We start from the raw sequence: 11,415 nt of genomic DNA, 5'->3' as shown, positions 1-11,415 counted from the left end.
CAAGATTCTTGCTCCAAACTTCATTAGAAAAGCTACTTGTTGCAATAGAATCCATGAAACTCGTTGCTTGGGAATCTACAAAATAATACGTCTACAAACTCTGACCTACGCAAACAAAACTACTTCCGTTGCCTCCCTGTATAATTTATTGACAAAATTTGCATTGTTGATTCCGCCTTGTAGACCATGTCTATAAATTAATCCAACTATTCGAACTTCAATCTTCTGCGGATGGAGAAATCGATGGCCATCAATCTCCTTCTCTTCCCTTGCTTGATTTGCTCCTCATTGTTCCTCTGCAATGGCGTAGTGATAGTCCCTAGTTCTGCCGCGGCAGCTCATAGAACACTGGAGCAACGCGGCGGAGGGCCGTACGAAACGAGGTACTTCACGCAAACTTTGGACCACTTCAACTACAAGCCGGACGGGTACAAGCAGTTCCAGCAGAAGTACCTGGTGAACGACTCGTTCTGGGAGGGAAGAGGCGCCCCCATCTTCGTCTACGCCGGCAACGAAGGCAGCATTGAACTCTTCGCGGACAACACCGGCTTCATGTTCGACGTCGCTCCTTCCTTCAAGGCGCTCCTGGTCTTCATTGAGGTGCTTTACGGAGTCCATAACCATCTTCACTACCTTATTTGAATCACGTACATGGCATGACAGCATAGGTACTACGGGGAGTCTCTTCCATTTGGTGACGTTGGCAACTCGAGCACTTTGGGTTATTTGAGCACGGCGCAAGCTCTTGCAGATTACGCAGCTCTAATCACTGACTTGAAGAAGAATTTGTCTTCAGAGCACTCTCCTGTTGTCGCCTTTGGTGGTTCCTATGGAGGAAGTAAGATCGTATAAAACTAATTAACTATGTTTTGTCCAATGGAGACGATCACTGATTGATTTTATACCTTTCGTTCGTTCCTGGATACTAGTGCTGGCTGCTTGGTTCAGGCTCAAGTACCCGCACGTAGTGATTGGGTCAGTGGCATCGTCTGCTCCGATTCTTCAATTCGATGGCCTCGTTTCCCCTTACACCTTCATTGACATCGTCACCAATGACTTCAAGGTCCGCGATCATAACTGGATGCACTGTTCATCTTCTCTGTTTCATTATCTGAATCGCATGGCTCCTTGAATGATTTAGAGTGAAAGTGAAAGCTGCTTCAGAACAATAAAGCGTTCGTGGAAGGAAATGGATGACACATTGCGACAACCAGGAGGACCTCAGAAGTTGGCCGAGGCATTCAAGCTATGCCCGTAAGAACATCTCCCATTATCACAGGCACAGCAAGATGTCCTGTTTGTGCAGTAGCTAATTCTCTGAGTTTCGTTGTCGTCCACAGAGGTGCCAAACCAGAATATGTGCCTGGTTGGATCTCCAGTGCTTTCATTTATGGTGCCATGACAGATTATCCCACTGCCTCTGACTTTCTAACTCCTCTTCCAGCCTTTCCTGTGAAACAAGTAAGTCTTTTAGTTTAGGGAGCTAGTTAATCACCTTTTAGGGGTGTTAATGTAACTCTTGCAGATGTGCAAGGCGATTGACAATCCAACAGCAGGGAATGATACTCTCTCCAGATTATACGCAGCTATGAACATATACTACAATTATACTGGCACTGCAAACTGCTTCGAGTTCGACTCGGCTAGCCGTATCGGATTCGATTCGTGGGGTTTTCAGGTAATTGTACAATTCTCTACTGCTTGACAATGAGTAAATCAGTGACACTTTTAGTCCACAGTCATGCACAGAGATGATCCTCACTGTGGGAGGCAGCAGAAATGGGAGCATGTTTCCTGCAGAAACTTACGATTACCGGGAGCGACTGGCCGACTGCAAAGAGTCGTACAAAATATCGCCTCGACCGCACTGGATCACCACTGAATTCGGCGGCCATGTGAGCTTCCTCAACAATTGAATCGCACATTTCAGTTTTCTCTACACTAAGACCTCTGTTTATTGGCATATATAGGACATTAAGAGGGTGCTGAGAAGGTTTGGAAGCAACATCATATTCTTCAATGGACTAAGAGATCCATGGAGTGGAGGGGGGTACAATCATGTTCCATCATGCCCATCTATTCCAGTAAACAGCTGTTAATGGATTGATAAGGCTCCTCGATCGTGTTCTATGCAGGGTGCTGAAGTCTATCAACCCTAGCCTCATAGCCATAGTTGCACCTCAAGGTACATAGTAAACAATTGTCTGGAGATTGAATCTTACATGTTTGACTCCTGAAACAAAAAACATTTTGTTCTGTTTATTTTAATAGGTGCGCATCATGTAGACCTTAGATTTGCCACAGATCAGGACCCTGTTTGGCTACGAAATGTGAGGAGGAAGGAGATCCAGATTATATCCAAATGGCTTAAGCAGTATTATGAAGACTCAAGAATAAGCATAAACTTTTAATAAGAAGAATTCTGTAATTTGTTACTGTGCTTGTTCAATTAGAGAAACAACCTCTGGTCTTTCTATCTATTGTCCAATAAATTCATAAAAAGGAGAGTCTTTTTTCTTTATAAATCAAGTATCAATTTAGAATTTCAATTAAGTTTCTTTTGTCACTCTTGCTAAGTGAAAATCTCTCCAGCAAAGTTAAACGGTGTTATAGAATAACTAATTAGAATTCAAATAATAAGTTATAGAAATCAAATACAAAAGTAATTAAAATGACAAATTTTTGATAACCTAATTGTGCAAATCAAGTACATGTTCAACATGAGAATATGAATTTCATATGCTTGAATAAGTAGCTGAAATCAAGCGTATAGGAACAGGGTGATAAAACCCTTGTCCCCTTGTGTAAGTTGTTTTCGAAACTCAAAGTCTTATCTTGTTTTGCAAGAAATTATTTTTAAAACTTGAACCCATGACCTCTAGATCACACGATAATAATTTTATCATTGCATCAAAGCTCGCCTTCTTTCATATATTTAGTGCAATGCAAAGTTGAATAGGAAATCAATAAAAGAAAATTTTCAGGTCTTCTAATTGAGACACCATCTCAACTATTGATAAACTAAACGTGCCTTTGGAAACAAATATATATTACTGATCAAAATACCATGAAACAGCTTCCCTCAAAATACTCATGCTAAAATATTCCAGTCATTCTCCAAAATTTATGTCTTTTTTCTGGGCAATATTTTACAGTAATTAACACCCTGAAAACAAATACAATTTATCAGTGATATGTGAAATTGGAACTGTTTGACATGAAAGGAAATTGAAATCGACTCTAGAGATGTGCAAAAGTTAATTGTTTCCCAGCAAAAGAGCCTTAACGATAGCATCACGCATGCCATCTACGAAAGGGAACATATGGCCTGCATCTGGAAGCTCATGGTAGTGAACCCAGGATAGCTTTTGGCTGATGTATCGTGATAATATCACTGGCACAATGCGATCCTCTACGCCATGCCATAAGTGAACAGATCCTTCATTATTAGGAAAGGGGTTTTTGAGTTCCAACGGGCTAAACTCCCAATGCTGAAAGCCAACCATCAGGTCACGATGAACAGAGACATATTCTCCTTGCTGCCTTACTTGTGCCTAGAATGCAGATGTACACAGTTGCATCAGCAAAACTGTTGCTTCGACAAAATAGAACTTTGAGGGATGCTTGGACTTTGTATGTGATTAGAAAATTAGAAAAGAGACAAAATAAAGACCCCCAGATAATGGGAGTGGCCTAACAATTTGGTCAGTACATAGGAAGTTTAAGGCATCATTGCAATTCTTAAAATTATCAAAGAAAAAGTTAAGAGCGATGCACATTAGGGGAGAAAGGTTCACAAAGTGCAATCAAAACAAATATGTCGTTATGGTAAAAGATTGCTAAAATATAACAAGCAAATGTAAGTATCATGTATCACAGCTGGGTGAAAGATAAACAGAAGTATAGCATCTAGCCAGATTCATATTTGTTAGTTCTAATCATCTTTATAGTACATATACAAGATGCTTGTGTATAGCATCTGTGCCAGCTTTAGCAAAATCTTCTCTCTGCAATAATAAATATTATATAGTATGTTAAATCAACCAGATTCATATGTTCTAATCATCTTTATAGTACATATACAAGATGCTTGTGTATGGGAATCTACAGTTTTTCAAGTCCCAGATCAACAGAGAAAATATAGATCAAATTTGATAATAGAATTTAGAAGACGACTCAACATAGCTATCCTCAGAGGAGACAATTACTATATTCTCACAAAACAATCAACCCATTAAAGAGGAAATAAATAAATCAATGTGATTTCAATCATGAAAGAAGCCATAAATGAGCTAGAAGACAGTGCCTAGTGCTAAGCGATATAAATGGAGAAGAATATGGAAGATTGTATTACCATAAATTTTTTTCTATATTCAAGTTTTGGCGAAACCTTTACATCTGAAGGTGAAAGACTATCAGGACGTTTATATATAAGGCTTATTCCAGGAAACCATTTTTGAGTGTTCCACCAGTACGTCAACCAAGGAGCATGATGAGTTACTCGAAGTGCCCATTTATCTTGTGGAAACAACAGGTTATAAGCTTCTGTAGTTAAATTGGAAGGAAAACCAGGCCACCAGTAATTGAAAACAGGGGCGACAATCGCAGCTCCAGCAAGCCTGTTAATATGTGCAATGGAAGATGTCAAAAGAAGTTACATGTTACCCTAGAAAGGCCAAACCAGAAATTACCAGATGAGAAAGATATTGCTCTACTAAGAAAAATAAAATAGTATGTAATTATCGTCTACTTAGACTATCATTTATCTTTGTTGAGACTTGATTGTAATTTAACTTTGTGTTCACTCTTTTTGCTTTTTCTCTACCACGCCTACCAAATCTGTCTATAGCTGACGTAGTTGCTATACTGTGCCAACCCAACCATCTTCTACTTTAGAACGACTAACATCATAAACTCTACCACTACAAACCTATAACAGATGACCATGATCCAAGCCTATTATAATCACTCTTCAAGATCCTACTACCCTCCATGACTCAGGCCTACTTCTAATCTTAACCTTTCTATGCTGCAAGGAAAATTACTCATAAATGCACCACCTTACATCCTTTCTCATTACATTCTTATTTTTCCTCATCTGCATAATATTCTATTTTATTTCATCTTTAGATTCTTTTAAGATTTCGGAGGAACTATGAAAAATGAGATGACAGCTTTGCACCGAACAAGGCACTTTTCTTATGGAAAATCTTCAGTTGGTTGCTATTACAACATCCCCTGATCATTCAATTAACCAAGTTAGATATTGATTAGCGGCAAGGGATAAGCATAGATCCATAATTTTGATTATGTGGGCACATTCCTTTGCACAGCTAAGATTACTTATGTCTGTCGCTTTGTTACATGACAGCATGGCAATTATATTAATTGGATAGCTAAAATACTTTTCTCCATTATGCTCTGAATATGGAGATATACATGGAGCAATTGATCTATTGCTCATACAGAGTTTAGAAAGCGCCTGTGAGTTTAAAGAGAAAGATGAGAACATTCAACCACAAGAATATGGTGCAGATAGTCGATTTAGCCCCCAGGATTCATGCTGGTTGCTAATCACCTTTCTCATTTATTAATCCAGAATAAAAATAGAATTATTATTAAATATTGTCCAGAAACTTAAGATTTTAGAAAGCTTAGTAATTAATAATAAATTTAAAGGGTAATCAACCGCACAAATAGAGAAAAATGGAAAAGATGGAGTAACAAAAGCCACCCAGTGCCTTTTGCCAATGTATTTAAAAGTATGATATTTGTAAGTGAATTGAGTGGCACAAGTGGTATCGCGGAGGCAATCAATGTAGATAATGTAAGAGGATGTGATGCAGAGGTTGCCGACAATACTACAATGGATGACCAGTGGTAGTGGGATGGTGTAAAGGTGTGCTACACATGTGGATGTTTGTCAATGAGAGGTTGGTGTCGGAAAGAAATTCATAGCACTGTTTGAAAATAAGAGAGAGAGTGAGGTAAAATTCAAAGGTGGAAGATGAAGAGGGATAGCATGAGATTTTAACTCTCATTGCACACATCGAAAACACATGAGGCTTGCCGTTATCATTAGATGATGCCATTGTCTCAAGAGTGTAGGAGAAAGGAGTGGGAAAGAGGAGATTGATGCATGTTAGGGTATCATGGGATGGCTCTCATATCATGACAAAATCTAGGTTTTAATTAGGTATTTTGCCTATATCTATCATTCATCATCGGAATAGTACATTTAATCACTATAATATATGTTATTCACAAATAGGCCCTTAATAGATACTATGTTAAATTACTTTGTGTCCTTTATCAAAATTATAATGGTAGGTAAGCAGTTAGGTATGGTTTTAATATCATAGAATATCAAGGAAAAGTGAGAACCATAGAAGTTCCAAAGTTTAAAGAGTTTGAAAGTTTAGGCTTTAAGCCTTTAACATAGCGTCTGTTATAGAATATGGAACGCTATGTAGTTTGAAGCCGAGAAAAAAAAATCCTATTTGGAGAAAAAAGATCTACAAAAGGGAAATGGTTCTTGTAAGGCTTCCCATTGTTACAAAGCACATGAGTTGTTAGAATACAATAAGACAAACTATTCATAAACTAGTGGAACTGACTGGTTCATACCTGTGTGGAATGTACTTAAGAGTGGTCCAAGCAATCTCTCCTCCCATTGAAAACCCAATTACAAAAAATTTGGTTCCAAGTCCTAACCGATCTGCCAGCTCTTCAATATCTAATGCAGTGTTTTTTTCTGTCATCTTTGGGTTAGGGTCACTCTCTCCATATCCAGCTCTATCAAATGACAGTAGATAAATCCCTAGTTCTTCAATCAGTGCCTGAAAATGCACAATCCATAACCCTTACAATTGGCCAAATATCTCATAGGAGAATATTTGGAAAACTAAAGACAAAGATGATCAATACTGGAGATATTGAGAAGACGTCATATCTGCAACAGTCAAAACCATGGATGAACACAATCTTGTATTTGGCAGTTTCCTTTGGTACACCATTCTCCAAGTAGGCCAAATGCCTTCCATCTTTGAGTTTAATTCTGGGTGCAGTAACACGAGGACCATCTTGGGAACCACAAATCTTAGCAGGTGGAGGCTGAATTGCTTGATATGACCAGGCTATTATGCCAATGAATAGAACAGATGAAAGTGTCTTCAACATTCCTGTATTGGCATATTCATTTTTTAGTCAATTTAAGAAGCAATAAAGGAAATAGTTCAGAACCAAGGAATTCCGAAACATGTTATTTATGTTCCTCCCTTATATGGAAAATTTTGTCTTCTAAGAAGCAATACTTAATTTAAAAATGGCACAAATTTTATCAGTTATCAGGAAGGTTATTTCCAAAGAACTGGAAAGTAATTTTTCAAAGAAACATTTTTTTACTAAGATTTCCAAAGTTATTTTAACCCACTTTTCAAGATTTAATTTGCATGAATGTGAATTACATGAAGAATTACAGAACATACAGTATTACTATCAAACAGTCTCCAGTAAAAGAGTCAGATCAATAGCATAAACTGAAACACAATATGAAAGACACCATAGGAAGGAATTGCTGTTTAGGAAAGATCTGCTGCCTTATTTTAACAATATCTATGAATGTACTCTCATAGTTACGATCGAATAGTACCTCCAGTTCAAAAAAGAAGGTTCTATAATGCTTCAGTGGTCATGTGACATATCTTTGAATCAAAAACATGAAATATTAAGCACTGCACTAATGAAAGCTGCAACCGCAAGTGTGGAAACAAATGCTGAAACAAAGAAAGAAAAAGAAAAGCACATGCATGCACTTAGCAAAAATATCATGAAGCCAAATGAAGGAAAAGAAAATTTGCAGAGGCAATATATTTCTGTTGTGCAAGTGAAATGCCAAATAATGAAATTTAAGCACACATGAAAATTTTGGATTTGGTGAAAAAAATGAAAAGGATAATAGAATTTTCAAGTTTACTACAATTTTGAAGTTTACTACATATTGTAATAATGTAATCTAATAATTATTAATCTCAAAGTCATGGATCCTCTTAAATTTCATCTCAAAGTTGTCATCCCAACCAAGCAAATGGACGAGTCCCATAGATGCCAAGCCCACACCCAAATGGGATGTCTTTGCTGAAGGAGGCAACAATACTAGCTACAACAACGTAGATTTGTATTTGATGATAAACAGATTTTGAAGTATGCCCCTATTAATCTTTAGCTATAGAATGCCAGATAGACAGGCATGTTTGAGACCTGACCTGACACTCAAGAAGTATGTTGAGCTACATCAGCAGCTAATCAAAAGGGTCCCAAATATACCCATGTCCATGTTCTAAGGGAACAAAACTCTGGAGCAGACCCAGTAGTCTAGCAGCCAACCCAATCACCACCTTTGAAAGAACAGTGCTGTGAAAGTGCTCAATTCGCAAAGCTAATACTAATCATTTGGTAGAGGATAATTAGCTAAATGAAGTGCTTGTGTACATAATTGATAGGACCCTTCTTGACAATTTGATCGAAGCCATTAATATGCAAAGACAGGAAAAGAAGTATTTCGTAGTGGACCATCATTCTATTGAAGATCCTTTGCTCAACTATTGTTGAGATACCTAACGCTCAAGGAGGTCATCCTTGCCATCAAAAAAGTTCAAAAGGGAATTTGTTGAATTCATCTAAAAGATTGTTCAAATAAGATGTTGTTGGCCAACTGGATAGGAAGTCAGTTGAGTTAATGAGGATGCGAAGAATGCCAACAGTGCACTCAGATGTAGCACATTCAAACAAGGCAACATAAGCCAATTCATATAGCATGGCCATTCAAACAATGCAAAATTGATCCAGTTTGGTGATACTCCAAGGTGATTGGATAAAGACAACTCTTGATTGCCATGAATTATTTCACCAAGTGGGTCAAACACCTGCTTGGTCATCACAAAAAAGACCACCAAGCAAATCCAGCACTACATATAGAGCTTGATCATTTCCTGGTTCAGTCTGCCCAAGGTCATCATGTCAAAGACTGAGTTTGACAATCATATTTTTCAGACTTCTTCACCAATCAAACATCAGATGATCATCCACAAGCCAATAGGCGAGTTGAAATCACAAATTGATGCATAAAGAAAAGGGTCATGACCTGCCTGCCCAGGAAGGCCCCTGCGAAGTTTGAGTATGACTCCCAAATACAGCATAGAAATAAATATCATAAGAACATGAAATATTTGTAATCTACGAAGAAAATGAATGCAAAATGAAGAAGAAATACTCACAATAAACCTTTCAATTTTTACAAAAAGGTATTCATCCCTAGAGAATCCTTATCCTAGCTCAAGTGGTATGTTGAATAGTAGAGTCACTGTTGGCATCGAAGAGCAAAAGGTTAAACATGGAATCACTACCATAAGTAGTACTTTACCGCCAACCAAGAAAGGTCACCTAAACATATATGTTGAGCATAGGGCCAACCATGCACTTATCAATACATGGTTGGATGCAAGAAAACTATGTTAGGTGCATACTTGACCATCTCAACCAATTGAGGTTGATGTATGCACACGAAGGGGAAATGACCATTAAGTGTGGTCGCTATACACACCCTCTAGGGTAGGACACATAATTTGGTCACGATCAATCCAACAGCTTAAGGTCTCTCTATGCACTCATCGAGAGTAGATGGCCAATAAACAAGGTTGCTATTTGAAGGGTTGGCACAAGGTTGAACATGAGGCAAGCAATGTTAGTTATGCACTAGATCATCCACCTTAAGATCATTGTAAGCATTTGTCCAGCACAAATGACCAATAAGCAAGGTTGTCATATGCACCTATTAGGCATAGGGTTGGATGTGGAAAATTTTACAATATTATGATTGTGGAGAAACTAGAAAGATAAAATAAAAATACTTGATATCCAAGAGCAATTGTGTAACTCCAGTAAATAATAAAATGGGAATTAATAGATTGAGATGGTATGGGCATGTTCAAAGACAACAATAATTTCTATTAGACATAGTTACATATATTAAAATGACAGAGATGTAGAGACAGTAACAAAAAAATTAATCAAATAAAGATGATTTAACTAATTTGAATATTACTAGTTGCAACAAATATGGCTTTATAATGATGATGATGATGATGATGATAATGATGATAAAGATCTAAAAACACAAGTTCTTAGTAATGGTATCATCAGAATCACCTATACAGTTAAGTTGTTGTGGAATCAGCAGTTCAATCTTACATGAGGGATCCGACATCTGTTCCTTAAATTTAGTTTGTCATCATGTCTCCGGAAATCTAGCATCTTTTCCAAATTTCAACAGCAATTTAAAAAGAATTTGTCGATTTTGCCAATTTCATCATTTTAGATTAATTTAGAAGTATAATACTTTTATTCCTGGAAATCAGAGATCGCAATCCTTACATATCCACAAAAAATCTGCATCTATTTTTGAGCAAACATAGATTCCGACATGAAACTTACTGGATAAACACCTTGAAGGATGTACTTCAAAGCAAATATTCCAAGAAATGTACAAAATTATACCACAAGCATCTCATAGATCTGAGTATCTATCAATCAGAAGAATGGGAAAGAAGTCACGGCTGGCAAATTAGAATCAACCTAAAGGTTCATCAATAGCATTTCGGAACTAGTTAAGTTCCAACTCACGGTCTCCAATGAACAAGACGAAACGTCCAGGCAATAGAAATAAATGTTTCGTCATGGAATCTAGACCGATTGACAAGCCGCAACCTCGATCCACAACAGAAACCAATTCCAAACAAGGGGGTAAAAAAAGTTGCATCTTTTTAGTATGTTCAGTCACGAAAAGTGACAAAAACGAAGCTTGCACAATACACAAAACACACGCACACAAACAATGATGTATCCAATCCAATCGAAAGAGGGGGGCACCTCGATGGAAGAAAGAGGAACCGCCGCGCGCCTTCTTCCGAGTGTGAGCTCGAGCTGATGCCGCCGAAACCTTCCGCGAAGGGCCCGCCATGGCTTCGCTGTCTCTACTTCCCTTCCCACCCTCCCACCCTCCCACCCCGTTGACGACTTCAGTCGCTGTGACAAAGAGAGACGTCCCCCATTCTCCAGTGTCCCCTCTTATTTTTCTTGAAATGGAAAATTTTAATGGACCTCTAAAGTATTCATATTTTTCAGTTTCACCCTTGGGTCAATTTATATTTGATAGACAATTAAAAGAGTATACTTATTAAAAGAGCATTTCTCCAAAGAACACGGTAAAGAAGGCAAGTTGAATAAGTTTTATGATATTTCAATTTATTTGATAAGATAATTAGATAAATCAAGTTAAATTTAAAATAAATTAAATTATTAAAATGATTGTTCATATAATTTATCAGTAAAGAATTTTAAATCCGTTCATTTTCTAAT

At 37.5% G+C, this 11,415-nt stretch overlaps 2 protein-coding genes across 2 annotated transcripts; one reads left to right on the top strand and one right to left on the bottom strand.

Moving 5' to 3' along the window:
* Nucleotides 1-231: 231 nt before the first annotated feature.
* On the top strand, nucleotides 232-2,411 carry LOC141837040 (uncharacterized). The gene is made up of 10 exons (XM_074724519.1): nucleotides 232-600; nucleotides 664-838; nucleotides 930-1,063; nucleotides 1,142-1,254; nucleotides 1,341-1,461; nucleotides 1,526-1,678; nucleotides 1,740-1,895; nucleotides 1,971-2,050; nucleotides 2,136-2,185; nucleotides 2,272-2,411. The coding sequence occupies exons 1-10, from the start codon at nucleotides 232-234 to the stop codon at nucleotides 2,409-2,411; spliced, it is 1,491 nt and encodes a 496-aa protein (XP_074580620.1).
* Nucleotides 2,412-3,032: 621 nt separating this feature from the next.
* Nucleotides 3,033-11,050, bottom strand: LOC141838961 (uncharacterized). Its single transcript, XM_074726594.1, has 5 exons — nucleotides 10,927-11,050; nucleotides 6,928-7,181; nucleotides 6,628-6,839; nucleotides 4,355-4,619; nucleotides 3,033-3,554 (listed from the first exon to the last, which is right to left on the bottom strand). The coding sequence occupies exons 1-5, from the start codon at nucleotides 11,015-11,017 to the stop codon at nucleotides 3,258-3,260; spliced, it is 1,119 nt and encodes a 372-aa protein (XP_074582695.1). The 5' UTR covers nucleotides 11,018-11,050; the 3' UTR covers nucleotides 3,033-3,257.
* Nucleotides 11,051-11,415: the final 365 nt, after the last annotated feature.

Source organism: Curcuma longa, chromosome 11, assembly GCF_044706935.1.
Source record: "Curcuma longa cultivar G26 ecotype Majalengka, Jawa Barat chromosome 11, ITB_CL_G26_1.1, whole genome shotgun sequence".
Lineage (NCBI taxonomy): Eukaryota > Viridiplantae > Streptophyta > Magnoliopsida > Zingiberales > Zingiberaceae > Curcuma > Curcuma longa.
Note: the sequence above shows the minus strand (reverse complement) of the source record. Positions and strands in the feature narration are given on the sequence as shown.

Coding starts and splice junctions, on each gene's coding strand:
- LOC141837040 (XM_074724519.1), top strand. CDS start 232: ATGGAGAAATCGATGGCCATCAATCTCCTTCTCTTCCCTTGCTTGATT. Junction 1,896..1,970: donor CCACTGAATTCGGCGGCCAT/GTGAGCTTCCTC, acceptor TGGCATATATAG/GACATTAAGAGGGTGCTGAG. Junction 2,051..2,135: donor GATCCATGGAGTGGAGGGGG/GTACAATCATGT, acceptor TGTTCTATGCAG/GGTGCTGAAGTCTATCAACC.
- LOC141838961 (XM_074726594.1), bottom strand. CDS start 11,017: ATGGCGGGCCCTTCGCGGAAGGTTTCGGCGGCATCAGCTCGAGCTCAC. Junction 7,182..10,926: donor TTCCTCTTTCTTCCATCGAG/GTGCCCCCCTCT, acceptor ATGCCAATACAG/GAATGTTGAAGACACTTTCA. Junction 6,840..6,927: donor ACGTCTTCTCAATATCTCCA/GTATTGATCATC, acceptor GTGCATTTTCAG/GCACTGATTGAAGAACTAGG.